Here is a 22,884-nt window from a genome sequence, read left to right as displayed (position 1 = left end):
ATAAATAAATCAGATAACACATTAACACTTCTTTCTAGAGTAAAATCCCATCTCCAACCCCTCCGCCCCCCCTCCCTCCGAAAATTGTGTATATTATGTTATATGTGCTTTAGCTTCTGCTTCTGCTTCTTCTTTGGCAGATTCGTCAGCTCGTTTGATGTCGACGACGTCGACGACGAATCCAATGCTCTGTGCTTTGCTTTTCCTCTCGTGTTCTTAGAGTCCTTCGTCCTTCATCCTTCGTCCTTTCGTCGCTCAGTTTGATGTTGAATTTTTAATTTTCATTAACATTTGCAGCCTTGAGCCAGCCCTTATGCCATCCACATGCCACTCAGAGCACTCAGGGAAGTAGCTGGGCGGAGTGGGGGGTAGAGGAAGGAAAGGAAAGGTCCATGTGTGTGCGTGTCTTGTTGCTATTTTCGATGGTGCTGGTGGTGGTGATGGCGGTGGCGATGGCGGTGGTAGCAAATGTCCTTCGCACACACTTACAATTAGTATTTGCAATGGGCTTAATTGATATTTGTATAATGAAATGTGTCATAGGCTTTTCTTACCCGCATCCGGGCTACAGGTGATGAACTGTACAACACAGAACCCGTACAGAAAGAGCGCGAGAGAGAGAGAGAGATAGAAAGAGAGAGAGATAAGGAGAGAGTGCTCCAATTAATTTCGTGTAAATATCAAGTTTATATTATAAACCATTAACTGGAATAAAATATGCATAATAAGTAGCAAGAAACTGCAAATAATTTCACACCTTTCTACACAGAAATTTTCAAAATAAAACTAAGAAACTGATTAAATAAATTAAAAACAAAATCGGTTTCTTTTTCTTCTTTAATAAAAACTATCAAATAAGATTCATTAAGAAGAAGATATTTGAGGAGGTTCTTCAATTTTTAAATGAGAAATGCAAATTAAGTTGATTTTATATATGAGATATAATTTTATGTTGTTCACATGGCTTTTCACAAATTCAATAATCTGTTTACGTAGAAACTTGAATCGCTAACTGAGCAACAACGAATTCAAAGAAACTCAAATTAAGAACTACAAAAAACATTAAGAATATATATACAATACTTAAAATTTAAGAAGGTAATATCAATGGTAATTTAAATCATTTAAATATTCTGCAGGAAATGTATGTAACAGAAGAAAGCATGACTGTTATTTAAGATATACTTTTGTATGGAGAAAAACGCTTACATCAATGGAATCTTAGTTGCTTTTACTGAATATCCGGTATATATTTGATTCTATGGTATATTTTAAATGATAGTACTATAACGATTTATCAAAAATATCTTTCGGTATATTTTTAGTGCTAATGTGATATTACAATTTGGTATATTTTAGAATATACATATATATATATATATATACACTATATTTTAGAAAATATACCGCTCTGTTTTGCTTCTATTCAAAATGCGAAGCGAATATCTTACAGTTGAGCACACTCGCTTGCTTACTTGTTTATTTTATTTTAGTATATCTAGTATTAAATACTAAATTTATACAGTAAATATAGGGCCTTTGACTCTATAAATATTTGATACACAAATAGTATTTGGAAAATCCCAAAATGCTTATTTTAATATAAATACTATTGCCAATATTGGAGAAATATTTGTGTTAATATGAATTACTTAAACTATTATGGGGGAAAAATACTTTAAAATTCAGCATACAAATGTTTCGAATAAGGACTCGAAAGTGGTTGAAAATCTTTACTAAAATGCGATAAATATTTTATTATTATTTTATTATATTAAATCAAGTATTTAATACTATATTTAATAGAGACGAGAGTACTGGCTGCTGGGTACTAAATAAATATAATATACTACATAAATACGATAGTTACGAGTAAAATAACTTATTTTAAAACTATCTATAAAGCAGCACTTACCTAAATCACAAATAATTGGCATTGACCAAAAATTGATCCATTGATTAAAAAAAGCTGCAATTCATTTATAAGACGGCATCATTCATTTTGAAGAACCCAAATTGCTCTAAAGCCAATTGGCGACAATTTTTTTTTTTTTTTTGCTGTTGTTGTTGTTGAGAAAGCGAAAACTAATAATTCAATCGAGCTGCTTTTGCTTATCAATTGAAGCGTCTACAAATTGTGATGTAGCCCAGAGATAGATTTATGGCAAGTTTCGAACTGAATCTGAAGCTGAAACTCGAACTCCCGCTGGCTGTTAGAGGCCAAACATAAAAGACAAAGCCGCAATCAATGTGTCAAGCCTACAGAACAAAAAAAAAAAAAAAAAAAGGAGAAAAAAGGAAAGGAAAACAACAAATAAATTTGTTGTATTGTATTCTTGCTTTGGCTTTCACTTTATTGTTTGTCGCCTGTTTAAAATGCGATAAATTAAATTAAATAGCACAACGAACGTCGTCGGTCTTTCGCTGCCTTTAAGTCAGTTTGCCTGCGGGCGCTTTTATTTAGCTACTTACAGATTATGAGACATTTATTGTTCACGCTTAAATCTTAAAATTGCAATTTAGCGGCCTTTTGCCAGCCAACCATCCAGCCAGCCAGCCGTTGGTCAAAAAACGAGGGAGTAAATTGTATTTTCACAACGACGGCGCCATAGAGAGCAGCTTATCAGTTAGGTAGCATCGCAAGCAGACGCCCCAAGGACATTGTTTGCCTTTGCCTTTGGCTTTGCCTTTGGCGAAAAAGTCGGAATTATGTCCTTGTTATCACCAACGTCGTTTTCATCGTCTTCATCTTCATCGCCATCTTCGCTTTTGTCGCGTTTTTTTTTCCTTTTCGACGTAGCAGCAGCAGCAGCCGCACAGTTGTCTCGAGTTTCCGTTTTAATAAACGTCGATTCCGGCTTCCTGTTTGGCGTCGCATCCTTGGCACATGAGAGCGGAGCGGATAAATTCAGTTCCACCACCGCCACGCAACGTAATTGCTGCGAGCGAGTCGAGTCGAGTCAAGTCGAGTCATGTCTGGTCGCGTCTGCTGCGTCTTCATTTATTGCCAATATAATTTTTGCCATTGCTGGAAATTTAATTTCCTTTTTTTCGTCTCTGCTGGCATTTTTCGGTAAACTTTCGCATTGATCAATGGCAGAGCTCAACAGCAGCAACAACTACAACAACAACTGGCCCTTGGGCCATGTATTACAAATCGGGTTAAACGGCTGCCAAAGAACAAAACGGATGTCAACAGAGCAACCAAACAACAAGGGGGCAAAAGTCGCGCTAAAAGGGGTTACAATTTATGATTATTAAACCGTGCTTCTGATTCTGTTTCTGCTCCAGTCAAAAAGGGCAAAAGCCAGGCGACAAATGCGAAAAGCTGAAAACAACAACAAATGTATCATGAGCCGAGGACAAAAACAAAAACAAAAACAAAAACAAAAAAAGGGATACTGGAAACTTCTCCCTCATTTCATTTTGGCGACAGCGAAAAGAAAGTGCAACGTTTTGTGTTGGCAAAACGTATAAAATAAACATATGAATATTTATGGCAGACTACAGACTGAGGAAGAAGTAGAAGAAGTTAAAACAGCAGACTTAAACTCAGATTCTATAATATATACCCAAGAGTCTGAATGAAGCTATGTATGGCCTGAGCGTTGCTTCCATATTATGACTCTATCTTTAACTTTGTCTGTCGCTTCTTATATGCGGAATATTTAATTTCTACTCTAAACGTGGAATTTGTACTTTTTTTTGTCTATAGCAGTCGTAAAGAAGGTTTAAATATAAATTAAAATAAATGTAAAAAAGCTACAGTTGAGTCTGTTTGACTGTGAGATACTCCCTAGCAATTTTGAATAAGAGTGCAGTATTAACATATTCTTAAAATAATCCAAATCCATGCACTGCAAAATACAAAAATATACCCAAGGCTATATTTGGTATATTGATATACATAGTACTAAATTTAGAATATACTAAAGACTACTAAACATTCCAGATTGTCACTCGAAGCATCTAAAATTCGATTGCTGAAAGCGTTTATTTTAAGCAATAAAAATGTTTTCAATTTACATTCTTCTTCAAATTTATTCATTAATGTATACTCTCTTAAATAAAATGTATGTTTATAAATAAATAATAGTATAACAAATAAAATAAGTACATATTGGATTTATATTTACTTAAATTTTGACATCATTGCTTGATTTGTTAATTGGCTATTTTATATATACATATGTTCATGTTTAGATTTGTCTTTAAATTTTAGCATTTTTTTTTTTATTCATTTTTGTTCATTTTATATTATTACAAAAGTAATTTAAAGAGCTCTTTGTATACACACTTGAAATTTATAAAAAAAAAATCAATATTTTTAATAGCTTCATAAGCGAAAACTCTTCGAAAGTTAAAGCATTAAAACAAACTAAAAAATTCCCATTTACTATCCAACATTATTTAGAATCCATGATGAAATATTATTTGAAAGTCTATTGGAACTTTCGAATAATTTGGCTGCTGCTCAATTCAATTAAGGCGAAGCGAAAAGCCAGCTTTGAAGCGATATTAAACGATTTGAAATGCAAAACTCTGGAGCAATTAAATGTGGCACATTTCAAGCGCTCAGCAGGGCATTAGATAAAGTGTTAAAATTATGATCTGTTAAGTGTCTAAATACAAGCATTCTGGCTAAGAGATGAGCGACAGCCTAATGGCTGCTGCTGCTGTTGGGGACGGGGTTGGGCAGGTATAGGAAAGGGGGGGCAAGTGGTGACTGGTGACTGGTGTGGTGAGTGGTGAATTGGGGGGGTTGCTGTCTCTGAGCATGTCCATTCAGAATGTGTCGGGGCTGCCAACAAGGCTTGCCAAGTGTGTATTTAAAATGTCATTTTGTTGTCAACCTCAGACTTCTTGTCTTATGTCAAATTATAATTATGGCGCCATGCGACTACTAACGACATTAGCAGCAACAGCAACAGCAACAGCAACAGCAAAAGCAACAGCAACAGCAACTGAAGAGAACTTCAGTGGTTAGGTGGTGCTGACATTGCCATTAAATTGCCTAAGCATTCGAGGGCGAATGAATGAAAGGAACAGAAAACAGGAACCCTTGTGTAAGAGCTGAGTTGTGAGTTGTGAGTTGAGAGTTGAGACCAGGCGACTGCGTTTGTTCCTTGTTGTTTTGCTGTCTTGTTGCCTTGTTGCCTTGTTGTTTTGCGCTTCATTATCAGCATCGAAAGTTAAAATGCAGGCGACCTAAGCGAAGCATTTTCCAAGTGTAACGTTAAACGTTTCGAAACTTTGTTTTAAAATCACTTAGCGACTGTACAGCCATACACACACACACACACACACACACACACATACAGCTTAGTGTGTTGGTCCTTTAAAGGGTGCACAACAGCATCCTCGTCTTTGTCCTTGCTGTCGTTGCTGTTGCCGCCGCCTTTTGCAAAGTGGTGATAATTTTTGCTTTGTTGCGAAAATGACAAAATTTTAACCCGCCAGTCCACTAGCCTTCTCCTCTCTCCTCTCTCCCCCTTTACCCCATACCCCTCTTACCACCACGTTTTCGACCATCAAGCGAGAGCTTTTGGCTTGCAACGGACGCGACTTGTGTCGACTTTTAATGGTTTTCATCTTATTAGCAGCCAAAAGTTCTTTGTCACCGTCAGCGTCATTGCCACGCCTCCTCTTCCTCTTCCTCTTGCTGTTGTTGTTTTTGGCTAACAGCAACAGATTTATTTGCAATTTTTGCTCATTTTGGCGCCGAGCAACGAGTCGCAGACCGTCGCGGCCTTTTGTCTTAGCCACTTTGCTGGCTTTGCTTCTCTCTATGCGTTGTTGCTAGTTTGCTAACGTTTGACACCGCCTCCTTCTTGCTTCCTCCTCCCTTCCACTGCCCTCAATTACGCCTCCATCTGCTGCGCTTGTTGCTTGTCCTCTGGCATGGGGGTGTGTATGTGTGTGTGTGTGTGTGTGTGTGTTAAGGGCGCATAATTAAAAAAGTTTCATTTCATTTTGTTGGTTTTCTTGGTTCGTTTCGCCTGTTTATGTTCATTTGTTTTCTTGTGTAGCTTTCTTGGGGTTTTCTTCTGCTTCTGCTTCTGCTTCTGCCGCTTGCCACCAGCCGTCACTTGCCACTCTGCCACACACACACACACACACATACACACACAGCTTGAAGCTGGTAATATTTTTGTTTTGGCTTCTGAATGCCTTCGACTCGGTGTATAAGACTGTTAAAGGCCCAACTCTGTCTCTCTCCTCTCCTCTCCTCTCCTCACGCCTTATGCTCTAATGATTGCCGCCTTCGTGCGTTTTTTGCATGCTTCGTTTAATTTAATATTAATCTAAGAACTTTCTTTACTTTTCATGTGATGTTGTTGTTGTTGTTGTTGTTGTTTGTTAACTCGAATGTGCCAACAAAATGGCGTTGATGTTGGCTAAAAACTTGCAAATGAGTTACGCATTTGACAACCAATGAGACAACAACATGTGTCTGTGTGTGTGTGTGTGTGTGCGTGTGCGTGTGTGGCCCAATATATGAGTGTGCGAAAAGTTAGCGGCATATTCTTTGGATTAAGTTAAGTACTTTGCGTTCAAGTTGCTTTTGTATATTATCGATAAGCTTGGTCAATGTTTTTCTACAAATTTGTGAAAATTATTAAATTTCTATACCCGCCTCCCATAGGGTAAAAGGGTATTATAACTTTGTGCCTGCAGGCAATAGAAATAAGCAGAACTAGTCTTTTGTATGAACACCTATATTTTGGTATATTTTTTCATGTATGGCATATTTTGAATGTGGTACTACATTGATATACTAAATAGTGCCTTCGATATGTTTTAGTAATTTTGCAGTATATCATCCATTTGGTATCTTTTAGGAATAATACCGCACTGTTTTATTTCTATGCAAAATGGAAAGCGGGTATCTCACAGTCAAGCACACTCAAATGTAGCTTTCTTACTTGTTTACTGCAAATTTGTGATAAATATGCAATTTATATTAAACTATTTGTGAAGTCAGCAATATTTTGGAATACAACTTTAATGTCCTAGTGATTTATATATGTATGTTTATAGACACTATTATACCATAATACATACTATAGAAAAAGCAATGTAAATATCCATACTGTTGAATGTTGATAACTCATATATGAAGACGTTCTTAAATCAAGTATAAAATCTTCAATCAATATTATGTGCTTTCCTATAGGAAATATTTTTGAAATGCTACCTTAAACTTTTTTGGAATCAGGAATCATTGATTAGCTTGTTCATTCTCAAATAAATGATGGAAATGAAAGACTTGAAATTGTTATACTGTTGTTATTTGAAAATTATGATTTAAATATTACTATCCAGTGTATATAGCTTTATATTACATTCGCAAACTATCCATAAATACGCTGTTAAAGTATTGTTTTTTCGTTTTCCTAATAGACAGTCGAATGTAATAGAATAGAACGGAATATAAGATTCTTTAAAAAGATTATAAATATTTAGACGGAATTATTAAAGACATTCTTGAGTAGCCGAATTCAAGTGCAAAGCATTTCATTTCCAATATTTTCGCAACACGCGTCAAGTGTTTGCCAAATGAATTCTGAATTCACGCCCCTTTAAGGACTTTGCTGCTGCTGCTGTCATTTTGATTTTGATTTTCATTCGCATTTGCAGTAGCTTTCGCATTCCGTTGGCATTAGAAAGTTGATGAATATTGACGAGATGGCCGACAATGGAGTCCATTGAAGTTATGGCTGTTATGGCAACGCTAATCTCTCAGTGTTAGAAGGACCAACGGCATCCACAATACTCATCGTCATCGTCGTCATCATCGTCGTCGTCGTCGACATTGTCATTGTAGTAGTTGCCATGTCAAAGTCACCGCATTCGACTTATTATTGCGTTCGACTCGTTCATTGGCATTCATTCACTGCATTTTGGCCAGCATTGACAGAATTTCCCCAGACGAGACTCAAAGACAATGGGACCAAGGACCGACAACCGATAATTATGAGTTTGTCTATGACTTCATGAGTGTATTTTGGGCAGGCTAAAAGCTTGACTGGACACTCATTTATTCAGTCGATGAATCGTGTGCGTGAGTGCAATTCAACAAAAATCTCTGGGGTATCCGTGTTGTGGATTTTGCGCAAATTTCGTGTAATTTTTGTGGCTGGCTCAGCTGGGTTTCATTTTCAATTCGCGAATAACTCGGTTTATTTGCTGCGAGTACTCAAACAGAAATGCTTTGAATCAAACAAATTCATTATGAATGAAAATCTTTATTTGAAAATTTATCACTCTTTTATTATTAAAGTCAATGTAAAGTAATGTAAATACCTTAAGGAACATTTTGAAGACGGAGATAATGTAAAATATTCTTCTAAAAATAAAAAAAGGGAATATTTTTTTAAGTTAATTATAAAGTAATTCAATTCTTGAATTATGTTGATTATTATTCTCTGAAACGAATTTAATTTGTTTTGTTTTCATAGAAATTTAATAAATCAATTAAATGATTATTTTGTTTTCATTTTAAATAAATCTAAATCGTTTTCTTTTTTTTTTTTGGATTGTGAATTTTAATCATGTATATGGAAATCATAAATATATTTAATATAATTAAAATATAAATATTTTAAATATTAAACGGTTATTTTTGAGTAATATAGTATATTTTTGGAACAGACAATAATAACTTCAGTATCGAATACAGAATAATTATTTTTTAGAAATTTGCAATCGACAATATTTGAATATAGTACTATATCGATATACCAAAAATATCTTTCGGTATATTTTTAGTATTCTGTGGTATATTAATTTGTATTTTATTAAAGAAATAGTGCTTTCGGTATATTTTTTATGCTCTCTTTGCGGTATATTAATTTTATACTAAATATTTTATGAAATATACTGCACTGCATTACTTTTATCTCACATACACTCCACTGTACCTTTCTTACTTATTTTTATACCCGCTACCTATAGGGTAGAAGGGTATTATAACTTTGTGCCGACAGGAAATGTATGTAACTGGTAGAAGGAGGCATCTCCGACCCTATAAAGTATATATATTCTTGATCAGCGTCAACAGCCGAGACGATCTAGCCATGTCCGTCTGTCCGTCTGTGTGTCTGTCCGTCCGTCCGTATGAACACCTAGATCTCAGAGACTATAAGAGATAGAGCTATAATTTTTTTTCGACAGCATTTGTTATGTTTGCACGCAGATCAAGTTTGATTGAAATTTTTGCCACGCCCACTTCCGCCCCCGCAAATCAAAAAATCGAATAACAAGCGTAATTTTAAAGATAGAGTTACGAATTTTGGTATATACAATAATTACTATAGTAGTTATGATTCCTGAAAATTTGGTTGCGATCAGATAAAAATTGTCGCCTACTTATTAGGGGTCTGAGTTGCTTTGGCCAACAATCTGGCACATTGTGCCGTCTATGGTATATTTTGAATGGTGTACTATATCGATATACCAAAAATACCATTCGGTATATTTTTAGTATTTTTTAGTATTTTCGGTATATTTTGAAAATGATACCGCAATATTTTGCCTTTATTAAAAGTGGGTAGCGGGTATCTCACAGTCGAGCACACTCGACTGTAGCTTTCTTACTTGTTTTTGTTGTATTTTAATATAATGTTTCACTCTGTGCTGTACTAAACATAGCCATGGCAATGAAAGATGTCATAAATGACAATTCGAATAGAGTTATCTTTTTACATCGTGTGTGAACTTATTAATAAATGGCCTCCTCTACATTTGCTGTGTTGCAGGTAAAAGCTTTACGCTGACAATTGTCATCTCAACGAATCCCATACAGATCGCCACCTACACGAAGGCCATCAAGGTGACCGTCGATGGACCCCGCGAGCCGCGTTCCAAGGTGCGTCATCAGGGCTTTCATCCGTTCGCATTTGGACCACAACGCTTCGGCCCAGATCCACTGATGGCTGGATTGCCCTTTAAGTTGCCAGGTAAGTAACCCTCTCAATCAGTTTGGAGTTTGGGGTGAGAAGGGGAAACAACGCCGTCGGCGTTTCATGCTCGTTAGGCCGAAAGAATGAAAGAAGACAGCAAGAAAGGGTTAGCGGATAAAAGTGATTGGGTTTTATAAAGTCATTTGTAAATTAATATGACTATTATTTAGCTGGCTTAGATGGCCGTCAAACCGTAGGCTATGAGAGCGATTCCTGGAACTCATGCAAATCAAATGGATTAGCTTAAATTACCTCTGCCTTCCAATACGGATAATGCTATATAAATAATGTAATTACAATCACAACAGTTCAGGTTACAATCATTAAGACATGAAGTTGTGTTTGTGTAAAGCAAACTTTACTAAAAATACATTTCTTAAATTATAAATGTTGTATCTCAATTTATTTTTTTTTTCAGCATTTTCATTAGCAAGGAGTTTTATTGTTGGTTTTAAAGAATAAGTAAATTCTTGAATTTGTATCTTTTAAACAGCTACAGTTCCACATTATAATAAAGAGCAGTCTCTTATAACATTGTAAATAAAATTCATAAAATCTTATAGTACATTTTTTGTCAACATTATTATTTTGTCTAGTACCATCATCATTCAATTTAGTTGTTTGTTTTATATAGAATTCCAATCTTTTGTTGGCTGCATTCAATTATTAACTTAAGTAAAGAATACTTCCATTTAACATTCCAAATACAAATTATATATATTATATATATATATTATACATATATTATATAAGTATACATACTTTTTCTTAAGAGAAATGTGAATATTGCATTTGTTGAGACTATAAGTTTTTATCTTACTTCATTTATTTTAAGAATTTCTTTAAATTTTATTGTTTGTTTTAAATTGAAAATTTTACATTTAAGATTAAGTAAATTTTGTGAATTTGTTCTCTTTAAAACTATAAATATTATTTGTGTATGTAATATACATTATTCAAAAAAAGTATCAATATACATATATTATATAGTAATTTTTATCTAGGTTTATCTGTTTTACAATTATTATGAAATTGTATTGTTTGTTGTTGTTGTCGTTATTTAAAACTCTAAGTACAATTTATAAATATAATATACACTTCTTAAATATACATATATTTTTTTTTACTTTATTACATAATATATTGTAATTGCTTACCTATACCTATTTTATATTTAATATGACATTTTATTGCTTGTTTTAATTAAAATGTTTTTTTTATCGATTTAGATTAAAATTGATGAAATTGTGCCGCCTAAATTTATAAATACAATTTATGCATTTAATTTACAGTTTTTATTATCATTAGAAATTCAATTTATACATTTAATTTATATTTTTTATTAAAGTTTTGTCTGTTTCAATATTATCATGGCAACCTTTGTTTGTTTTAAATTTTATGTAAATTGATGCATTTTTTCATTTAAAATAATAAACACTGCGTTTATATTATAAACTTTATAATAATTAAGAATAGTCTCATTAAACATTGTGAATACAATTTTCATAATAAATAATTGGTTTAAATTTAAAGTTGTCAGCAAGTTATTATTTGAATTTAATTAAATATATTTTTGTTGTTAATAGACGATCGAATTTAGTTTCGACACACACGAATAGATGCACATATATCATTTATTTTATAAGAAAGCAAACCGAAGAGAACAGGTTTCGAGGCTATCATTTCTACCCCGAAGACATTATCACAATGATGATGACAAATGAGCAGGCAACCAGGCGCAAAGTCCTTTTGATAGGCGTGCAAACGATTCGCGCTGCCTTTTTTGTGCTGTTAACTGACACACGGCACAGAGTGCAAAGTATGTCCTACTTCTCACATATACATATACATACATATATATGTAGAGAAAGAGAAAAGAAGAAACAGTGACACAATAGATGCGACAATTATAAAACAAAACAACAGCTTGAAAAATCCATTAAAATGATTTTAATCCTTTAACGAGTCACAAAACAACAGTGACGTCGTCGTCGTCGTTGTCGTCGACTTTGACTCGAGCCTTCGATGGGAAGGGTCGATGCAACCCCTCGATATGTAGAACGCCGCATGTTGAACCACGAGCAGAAACCCTCTGAACCCCCCTCGCAAACACAGATAGAGAGAGAGAGAGAGAGAGAGAGAACAGCGGGCGTTTGCCTTAAATTATTTTAAAGCGTTCGACGCGCGCGACTGTTGCAACAATAAACACGCGATATAACCAGACTGCGAACAAGGATAACGACGTCGCAAGGACGATGGCACAGATGACTACAAGAAGCGATTCTCCTTCTCCTGCCTCAGCTTCTGCTTCTGATTCTGATTCTGCTGTTGCCATTGCCGTCGGCGTCGACGTCGGCGTCGACTTCGAGTTCGACGTCGTCGCCTGGTGAACAAATCTCGTTTGATACGCTTTGATTTTATTAAAATTTAACAATTTCACTATGAAATTTATGAGGTAGCAAGTGGGTGAATGCCACGCCTCGTCTTGCCTCCCCCCGCTTCCCTTCGCCTTGCTTTGCTTTGTTTGGTGGTGGTGCAAAGGCTCAGTGTATCTATGACTTTATTATTTTACATTTTTTTCTGCTGCTGCCTTCCTTAAATTTTTATGCTTGCAGCCAACAAAGGGTGTGAGACTTTTAAAAATAGCAACACACAGAGACGGAGACGGAGACGTCGACAAGCTCATAAACCCATTCATTTATTTCCAGACAGTCAATACGTTTAGGCAAGTGCTCGCTCATAATATTTTTATTTCATTATTTTATTTGCCAATTAAACATTTTTAGGAAATACAAAAACTCTTGGCTGCATTTTTCTAAACAATATTTTTTTTTGTAATGTTTTCATTATATAGAAATCGATATAGAACAGTCTGTCTGTCTGTCTGTCTGTCCGTCTTTTCGTTCGTCCATCTGTTTGAACACCTAGATCTCAGAGACTATAGGAGGTAGAGCTATAATTTTTCGACTGAACTTGTAATGATTGCAGGCAGAACAAGTTTGTCTCATATTTTTGCCACGCCGGGAATCGAATTACAAGCGTAGCGGTTTTTTCTACGGATAATAATAACTGCAGTATTTATAATTTAAAAAAATTTGCGATAATATCAGGTTTTAGTGGCTTTAGCTTAAAATCTGGTATATTTTAGCACTCTGTGGTATATTTTGCATGTAGTACTATGCCAATATACCAAATATTACTGAAGGCCACATTTGGTATATTGATATAGTACTACATTTTAGTATTTTGCAGTACATTACAAATATAATACCGCACTAATTTGCTTTTATTCAAGGTAACTTAAAAATAAATAATTGTGTAACACTTTTTGATTTTATTTGTTGTTCTCACCCTTCAAATATATATATTTTTATTTAAATAAAAATTAATGAATTAAAGTTGAAAATATATAATATAAATGGTATAATTACTTTAATTATTATTAAAATTTTTTGTATAATTTTCTAAACACCATTTAGATATTTCTAAAGCTGTGAATTATTTTATTTAATGGGGTAATCAGTGATGTATCTTAAGGCAGACGAAATGAATTTTAATACACACCCAAATTTTTTTTGTTTTGTGTTTTTTATATGTATTTTTTTTTTTTTTTTTGTTTTTGTCAAGTTGCTCAATGAGTTTTATTCAGCAAAAGAATGTTTCGAAAACCCCGTTGGGGAAATAATTTTTGAAAAACTTTGACGCCAACTTTTCGCACTTGCGACCCGAAACTGCAAAGTGACACAACAGCAAAAATACAAAAACGACAACAAAAAGAACAACAACGACAAAAAAAAGAAGTCTCAAAATTACATTAAAAACTAAAAGGCAGTCAAAGCACTATCCATGAGTACGTGAGTGTGAATGCCGCGAGTGTGTGTGTGTGTGTGTGTGTGTGCGTGTGTGTGACGAGTAGTTTTTGGCATACACAAAATGTAGTTGACTCTGGAGTGCTGCGTGTCACAGAAAGTTTGCCAAATGATTAAAAGGACTCGCACTCTTTCTCTCTTCCTCTCTACCTCTCTATCTCTCTCTCTCCCGCTCGCTCGTTCCTTCTTCTTCTCCATTTTCGTCGGGGCTAAAATAGTTGAACTGTCAGAAAAAGGCAGGCAAGTGCTTTTCTTGATGGAACAGAATAAATATAAAATGGCGTCGTCGTAAGCAGGGCACATTAGTGCCACGCCTTGACCGCCCTTCGCCCGCTACACCCCCTCCCGACACCATCCTCCCTCTGTAGCCATCTCTTTGGGAGTGCAAGGTGCCTGGGGCCATGTCACGAGTGTGGAAAGTGGAAAATTTGTAACTTCCGCAACGGATATCCTGTTTCACACACGCGCGACCCTCTCTATGCCACGTGTGTGTGTGTGTGCAAGTGTGTGTGTGTGTGTGTGTGTGTGTGTGAGTCTCTTTACTCCTAGCCTTTTGAAGTTGCCTTCATCATCATCACGAACAGCAGCAGCAGCAGCAACGACGACGACGACGACGACGGTAACTAAAAAAGTTTCTCGCGCGTTTTTAGTGAAAATTATATTAAAATTTTGTGCTTGATGTAATTTATGTCATAAAACCCATCGGCAAGTAAACGCATGTGTGCATAATTACATAGCAGCGACTGGTGTGCGGGTGTGCCTCTCCCTCTCCCTCTCCTCCTCTCCCCCTTTCTCTCTCTCACTGTGTGTTAATGTTTTAAATGAATTTTCAGCTTGAACTCATTTTCCAACACATTGTCTTGAGGGTCGCCTCCCCTCTCTTGCCTCCCCTCTCTTGCCCCGCGCATCTGCAATTACATTGTATACATTTTATTTAAGATTTCGAATGTTGCTCTCTCGTATTTATTTAAAACCCTTTCGCCGTCTGCCTTTTATGTGCGTTTTTGTTTGCAGCATGTCAAAGCAGTAGGCAAAGATCAAAGTGCTCACCATCATCTACTATACGATGTGTGTACACTCGCTTTTTTTTTTGGCTGTTGTATGTATGTGTATCTACTTATGTGCTCACTTGGCGTATTAGTCCTTTTTGGTAGCTGTATTAGTGCAGTACTTAAAAGTACTTACGACTTCTGCGAAGTCAACTGACGGCATTCGGCAACCAATTTCAATTCTATATTTATGCTTTTCGGGCAAGACAGAATACCCGCTACCCATATAGCAAAAGGGTATTATAACTTATAACTAAAATTGTAGAAGTCATTTAAAAAAATACTTTTGTTTGGTAAAATATGTCAATTGCAATTGGCTCTAAGCTGCTTTGGCTGACATTCTGGTATTTTAAGTATTTGCCTAGCATCGCAAAGGCAACTTTGGTCAGCTCATCAGGTTTATAATATTTATAAGTTACATAGAGTCATTTTTATACCCGCTACCCATAGGGTAGAAGGGTATTATAACTTTGTGCCGACAGGAAATGTATGTAACAGGTAGAAGGAGGCATCTCCGACCCTATAAAGTATATATTTTCTTGATCAGCGTCAACAGCCGAGACGATCTAGCCATGTCCGTCTGTCCGTCTGTGTGTCTGTCCGTCTGTGTGTCTGTCCGTCCGTCCGTATGAAACACTGGATCTCAGAGACTATAAGAGATAGAGCTATAATTTTTTTTGACAGCATTTGTTATGTTTGCACGCAGATCAAGTTTGTTTCAAATTTTTGACACGCCCACTTCCGCCCACACAAATCAAAAAAATCGAATAACAAGCGTAATTTTAAAGCTAAAGCGAATTTTGGTATATACAATAATTACTATAGTAGTTATGATTCCTGAAAATTTGGTTGCGATCAGATAAAAATTGTGGAAGTTATTAAAGAAATACTTTTGTATGGGCAAAAACGCCTATTTACTAGGGGTCTTAGTTGCTTTGGCCGACAATCTGGTATATTGTGTCGTCTATGGTATATTTTGAATGGTGTACTATATCGATATACCAAACATAACATTTGGTATATTCTTAGTATTTTTTAGTATATTTGCAGTATATTCGGTATATTTTGAGAATAATACCGCAAAATATATTGCTTTTAATCAAATTGGGTAGCGGGTATCTCACAGTCGAGTACACTCGACTGTAGCTTTCTTACTTGTTGTTAATCGTAATGAACATGTTTAAAGACTTTTACATTTTTTAAGTGGCAGTTACAGCTTAATATTATACCATGTTGTAAACATATGCTTAATAATATATTTTTATATTTATTATTGTCTCACTTCTTAACAGAAAAGCTTAAAAAAATATATGGGAAATATTTGAAAGAGGCAATAACACATCCACTTTTTATATAATTGCGATAAAGTGGTTAAATACAAAGAAAAAAACCGCGTTGAAAATAGTTCTTTAGCTTAGGATTTATTATTATTCTAAGTTGTCAATATTATGAAATCATAAACCATTCAAAACCAGACGCCATATAAAGGCGAAGCGTTGATAAATATTATATTATTCTAAGTAGTTTAGAAACACATACACCATCTTTTGTAAGACTCTCCTTTTTCACCACACCCACTTATCGTATCCGCCTTTACTAATAAGCAATCACACTGAATAGGAATCACATAGGGACAAATTTTTGGCAATGACATTTTCAGTTGCAGACCCAAATCTGCAACTTGCCCAAGTCAATTTCTTACATTTCTGCTCAACTATTGATCAACAGTTGATCAAAAGTATGCAAAGTAAGCTAAGCTACCTTTGTGAAGCTCTCCTGCTTGACCACGCCCACTTAACGCGTCCGCCTTCACTAATATCTCGGCCCGCCGCCTAGTCAAACACACACACATGCATTCTGCACAAAAAAACACAAATTTTTGGCAAGTAATTTTCCCACACGATCAATGCAATGCAATGCTCTGAGGTTCTGCTCAACTGTTAAGCAACAGTTGATCAAAAGCATCGTTATCTGGCTAAGCAATCTTTGTGAAGTTCCTGCCTGCCTGACCACGCCTACTTAGCTAATCCGCATATTCTATTTTCTTGGTCCGCCGTCTAGTCGAACACTCACACTGCATATGACAGATATACTTCAAAATTTTTGGCATCGACTTTTTCACAAATTGCGAGATTGCCATTTGATTATCAGCAACTAATTTCTCAACTGTTGCTCAACAGTTGTGTAGAAGCACCAAAGCAAGTTCGGAAATCTTTGGGTAGCTCTCCTGCTTGACCACGCCCACTTAGTACATCCGCCCACACCAATATCTCGGTCCGCCGCCTAAGTAAACTCGCTCACGGCATATGACTCAGATATTGGCAAATTTTTGGCAAGCCATTTTTCAATCCATTGCTAGCAATGACTTTAAGTTCTGCTCAACTGTTTAGCAATTGTCTCAGCAGTTAAGCAACAGTTGATCAAAAGCAGCGTGATCTGGCCGAGCAATCTTTGTGACCATGCCCACTTAACCCGTCCGCCTTCACTAATATCGCGGTTCGCCGCCTAGTTAAACAAATAAACATGCATTTGGCACAAAAAATTTGAAATTTTTGGCAAGTCATTTTCTCATACGATTGCTTAAAAAACAATGATTTGCAGTTCTCTGAGGTTCGGCGCAACTGTTTAGAAAGAGTTCGAACCGTTTAGCAACAGTTTATTAAAAATATACTACCTGTCTGACCACGCCCACTTAGCACATTAATTAACACATGCATTTGACAAACTTACAATCAAATTTTTGGCAATGATTTTTTCACACTTTTAAACAAATCACTTGCCAGCTGCTTACTCTGATCAACTGTTGAGCAACAGTTGCTTAAACGCGCACTTAAACAAGTTTGGCAATCTTTGAGAAGCCCTACTGCTGGACCACGCCCACTTACCATGAATTTCTTGGTCGTCCGCTTAGTCAAGCATACAGTCAGCATATAAAACGCAAGCATGCAAAATTTTGTCAAGCACTTTTGACACCCAACCGATTACTAAATGATTACTTAGAGCTTACTTTGTTAATGACTTATATCGCTGCATGTCTTTATGCATCCATAGTATATTATATATATTTAAGTATATTATTATCTGCGTTTTTTGACATTCACAATGAAAAGTTCTACATAACTTAATGGCTATATTCAAAAATTGAATTTCGTTGTAGAGAACCTCTTTGACCAAATAGTTTTATTCTATAGAGAACTTTATTGGAAAATCGTTCCTTTATTAAAAATTATAACTATAATTGGGTTATCTCGAGAGAAAGTTGGAATCAGCCAACAGAATTTAATAAATGTTGAACCTGATTAAATTAGAAATATAAATTAATATATAAAAATTTGTTTACCCCAAGATTTTCTGCTGATTATAGAAAGTATTCCATTCCATTTTTCTTATTTACACTTTTTGGTCTTTCAAACATACTTGTTTAAATTGCAAAGAAAGTTAAATTATATTTTCTATACATTGATTTCTACTCCCTTGTCAATTTTTAGTTGGTTAGCATAATGAAATGTAATATTAAGTTTACAACTTACTCGCATAGTTCAAATTATTGGCTAATTAACTGACCTAGTTAGGTCAGTTTAATCTTTGAACTTCAGTTATCGCAATTCGGGATCATTCGTTAAGCATTAAATTTAAGCGCTGCGCTCTAATAAGCGTAACTACATTTGATACGTGGAGTGGGGGGAGGGGAGGGCGTTGGGAAAGGCCATTTAATAAATAACTTTGGCACGCGTATGAGTTGCATTTGAAGTTCATTTTTGCCCATGCTATTTTCATAAACTCGCCGGGGGTTGGCTTGCTTTTTTTGCTTTACTGTGCTTTGCTTTGCTTTGAATGTGGGATGCTGTTGCTTTAAGCAATGTGTAAACGCCCTAAAGGGTTAAGCATTGTGTCTTTAAATAACTTGATAAACTCATCGGGTGTTTCTCCTCTCCTGCCGCTGCTGCTGTTCATGCAAAAACGAAATGATTTAGTACATATAATCAAACATGCAGACAGACAGACAAATTTGCACAGTCACAGTGAACCGTTGAACCCAACCCGTGGGGGAGGCCTACAGCTCAATTTGGCTGGCAGAAAAGGAAAATTTTAAAGTCATCGTCCTTGGTTGTCCGTGGCCCTGACAGTGTGTCGATTCGAAGGGGATTGAGTTGGGCTGTGCTTTGCGAGTTGTGAACTGAACACGGTTTGAAAGGGGGGGTGGGGCGATATGTCGCTGCCCCCCAAGGACATATTACAGCATTGATTCAATTTCATGTCAATTTACGTGTCAATGCGACACTAATACGCCAAGGGTCGTGAAGAAGGCTGTCGATGCTGATGCTGCTGCTGCTGCTGTTGGGGTGACCCCTGACCTCGGGCTGACATGTGGCACGACTCGATTTCCGAGGGTGGGGGCAAGGTGTAGGTTTAAAATTATTTATAACATTTGCGAAAATATGTTTGCCAAATGCCAACAACAACAACAACATCGCATCGTCTCGCTTGTCGTTTTGCAATTTCTTTTTGGCGCGCCCGAGAATGTATGCTACATTTTTTTTTACTCCCTTTCCTTTTCTTGCTCACGTACTTTTTTTTTGTAATAACTTGCGGCCTGTTACGTATCGGCCATATGCTTATGCGCGTGTGTGTATGTGTGTGGGCGTGTGTGGAATGTGTTACGGCCGCCCTACTTCGTCCTTCGTCCTTTGTGCGTCCTCCTCCTCCACCTTCGGAGGCAATTCCCCAACCAACGCACATTCGCATGTGTTGACAACACTTGTGTAACGGTAAATTTGTGCGTATTGTGCGTGTAGAGAAGGCGGGGAATAAAGCTGAAACGGGAACTGAGACAGCGACTCAAAATTGGGGTGTTGTCAACCTCTTGGCGTGCCTTACAAAATAGCAGCAAATTTGCCAAAACAATTTGCAAATCTACAACAAATATGTGTAAATACTGATATGACAGACACTTGACAACAACTCTGCCTTAGAAATTGATAAAGACACAGAAAATAAGAGAGTGTGGCGAGGGGAAGCAGAAGAAGAAGGGGAGACAGCTACTTATTTATGTAAATTTGAAAATGGGAAAGTGAACGACAAAAAAAAAAGGGAGCTCACCTGTGGCAGACTTTGGAGCAAATAAATAGACTCACTGCTGACAGGTTTTAGTGTCATTGATATGAGTACAAATAAATTAATTGACATACAAACAAATTACTTATTTATATAATATATAAACGAAAAACTTGAATGAAATTTTACATTTTATATTGGATAATGCTAAAATTAAGGAATTGCCTGGTTTAGTATAGACTGCATTAAAAATTGCGAATCATTTAGAAGCTTCTTTATTGTTTAAATGTAGTATTTTAGTTATTGAGACAACATAAAATATATTAAAAATGTTAATTAATTTTGTAAGTATAACACTTACTTTTGATTTGCATTTCAATTGCAAAAGGAAAATATGTAAAAAATGTAAATAATATATAAAATATATACATTATCAATATTTTTACTTTAAATTGTAAACGTTAAATATATAGAAAATATAATATGTGTTATATATATGTATATTATATATTGGCATACTTAGTATGAATGCCTTAAAAAGTCATTTGCAGTCAGTTGCTTATTTAGCTAATAAGAAATTTGCAACTCTTCAAATGAAAATTACAATTTCAATTTGAAATTTCTTGAATTGGTATTGTAATAATAAATTATATATATGTAGTTGTGAATTAGTTTTCTCCAAATTGTTAAATTGTTGTTGTAATTTTAAATTGTGCATAAGTTTGACGCAAAAATTATATAAATCTAATCGGCTAACGATTCTATTAATTGCTCTTCGATTCGACTTCTTTAATATTAAAGTGCGCTAATATAAAAGTAAGCTTATCTGAAGATGTATAATGATTTCGAACAGATTAGGCAACCTTAAGTTGGTCTAAAGTGCACAATTAATTTAATTGAGTAGACAGCGTGTAGTTCATTGGTTTCGTTGGTGAGCTTAAATGGCTAATTAGCTGCGAGTTTCAAGTTACAAGCGCACAACTTAAAGTTGTTGACAACGGGGCACAAAATCAATGGAGCTTAGCATCGCATAGATGTTATTGTTTTTATGCTTCAAATTTTGAAACTTCGCTTTCGGGTTTCTGCAGCCGCAATCCAAGCACTTTTCCTGATATTTCAATAACAACTTAAAACGCAAAAAACAAAAACAAAAACAAGAAATTCAAAAAAAACAAATTTACCGCAAAAGTGCGCAACAAAAGTAACCAGCAAGCAGCTTTTGGCAGCCACACACACACATCGTATTCTATTCTATTCTATTCTGTTGTGTTGTGTTCTTTTCCGCGCTGAAAAGTAGGCAACATAAATGTGCAGTTGCTTCTGCTGCTGCTTTCGCTATTGCCGTCGCTGTCAGCGTCGCAAACTCTGCGTCGTTAGCATTCGGCGCAGGCGTCAACTGTGAGCACTCGCTCTCTCTCTCTCACTCTCTCTCGCACTCTCTCTTTGAGTGAGTTTCATTGAGCATTGAGTGGAGTGCTTTTGGATAACCGAAATATATACTTTAAAGATTTCCCCTGATTCGCTGTTCGCACTCTCTCTCTCTCTCAAAGCGAGCAAGCATGTGCTACTCACTGTGTGTGTGTGTGTGAGTGTGTGTGTGAGTATGTGGGAGGGGGAGGAGTGGAATTTCTGCCCAGCCACCCATCAAACACATTGTGGTGAGTTAGATGATGCCGGCTTGCTACGACTTTCTACTCTTTATATCATTTTTGTTGTTGCTGTTGTTCTTGTTGTTGTTGTTGTTGTTGTTCTTCCAAGACAGCGTCTTGTGGTGAGAAATTGTTGCGCGCTGTTGAGTTCTTTTTTGTATTTTTGTGTTTCACTTGACTTCGCTTCGCTTTCCTTTCACGTTGCTTGAGAGCCTTTCGTTTTCATTGCGGCCACTTTTCGGTTTTTTTTTGTTTTATGTTTTTTGTGTTTTGGGGGTGGGGCATCATTTGGGGGCTGCACGGCGGCGACTGCAAAATGCCGTCGGAAAAACAGACCAGAAGTGGCACAACATTTACCGACGGCAAACTGTGTGTTCGCGTGTGATTTCTTACAACGATAGTTGTAGCAATAAATAGCAGAATATATGTACTATTTAATTTTAGTGCTCGTTATATTGTTAAATCAAACAGTTGCAGGGCAATCGGTTGGCTCATCTCCACCTCACCTCAAACTGTCGCCTTATGCCGCAATGCGGTGCCCAAAAAAAAAAAAAAAAAAGAAAGGAAGCCAAAGAAAGCAAAACAAAGCAAAACAAAACAAAGCAAAAAAAAAGAACGCGTGGGAAGTTGGACTCATGAAAGCTTTTTGTGGCGCACCAATGGCACCGCGTTATGCTCCGCCACACATTCACACACACATATATATGTACATATATATATAGATATATAGAGAATTCGCTCACTCATGCATGGGGGCAGGGCCATGGACGCCACCACACACACACACACACACACAGACAGCTCACCACACCTGCCCCCGCTCTCGCTCCCGCTCCCGCTTCCACTCCTCCTCGCTCCTCGCTCCTCCCTCCCTCAACTAGCCCAGACGAGAACATCCGACTCGACGAATACCGTTACGTGGCGTCGCATGCCGAAGAAAGCCCGACCCTAAACTGACACCAAGCGCGGCTAACCCTTTAACGCACATAGGGTTTCCTTACAGGACCGCATATTTAGGTTTTTTGTTATGGGGTTTCACTGTCGCCATCCTTGGTACGCCTTTGTGCGGTCTCTCTTTCTCTCTCTCTCACTCTCACTCTCTCGTTCTCACTCTCACTCTCAATAGCTGTGGCTCGCTCTGGCCATATGTGTATAGTTTGGGTTACCAAAATCGACGTGATGTTATATTATATGGAAACACAATTTGCTCAATGTCTGCCAACGTCGATGCTGCCGCTTCCGCCGCATCGTCGAAGTCGTCATCATCATCATCGTTGGTGTTGCTGTTGTTGTACCG

At 36.4% G+C, this 22,884-nt stretch overlaps 1 protein-coding gene across 1 annotated transcript in view; it reads left to right on the top strand.

Moving 5' to 3' along the window:
* The window catches only part of LOC132796044 (uncharacterized), a 38,829-nt gene that overhangs the window by 10,151 nt on the left and 5,794 nt on the right, over positions 1-22,884 (top strand). Inside the window, exon 3 of the mRNA XM_060807060.1 lies at positions 9,762-9,962. Coding sequence (XP_060663043.1) covers positions 9,762-9,962 — 201 coding nt within the window. The remainder of the gene's footprint in view (positions 1-9,761; positions 9,963-22,884) is intronic.

This window comes from Drosophila nasuta, chromosome X, assembly GCF_023558535.2.
Source record: "Drosophila nasuta strain 15112-1781.00 chromosome X, ASM2355853v1, whole genome shotgun sequence".
Classification (NCBI taxonomy): Eukaryota; Metazoa; Arthropoda; class Insecta; order Diptera; family Drosophilidae; genus Drosophila; species Drosophila nasuta.
The sequence above is the reverse complement of the archived record's forward strand: the minus strand, read 5'-3'. Positions and strand labels throughout refer to the sequence as shown.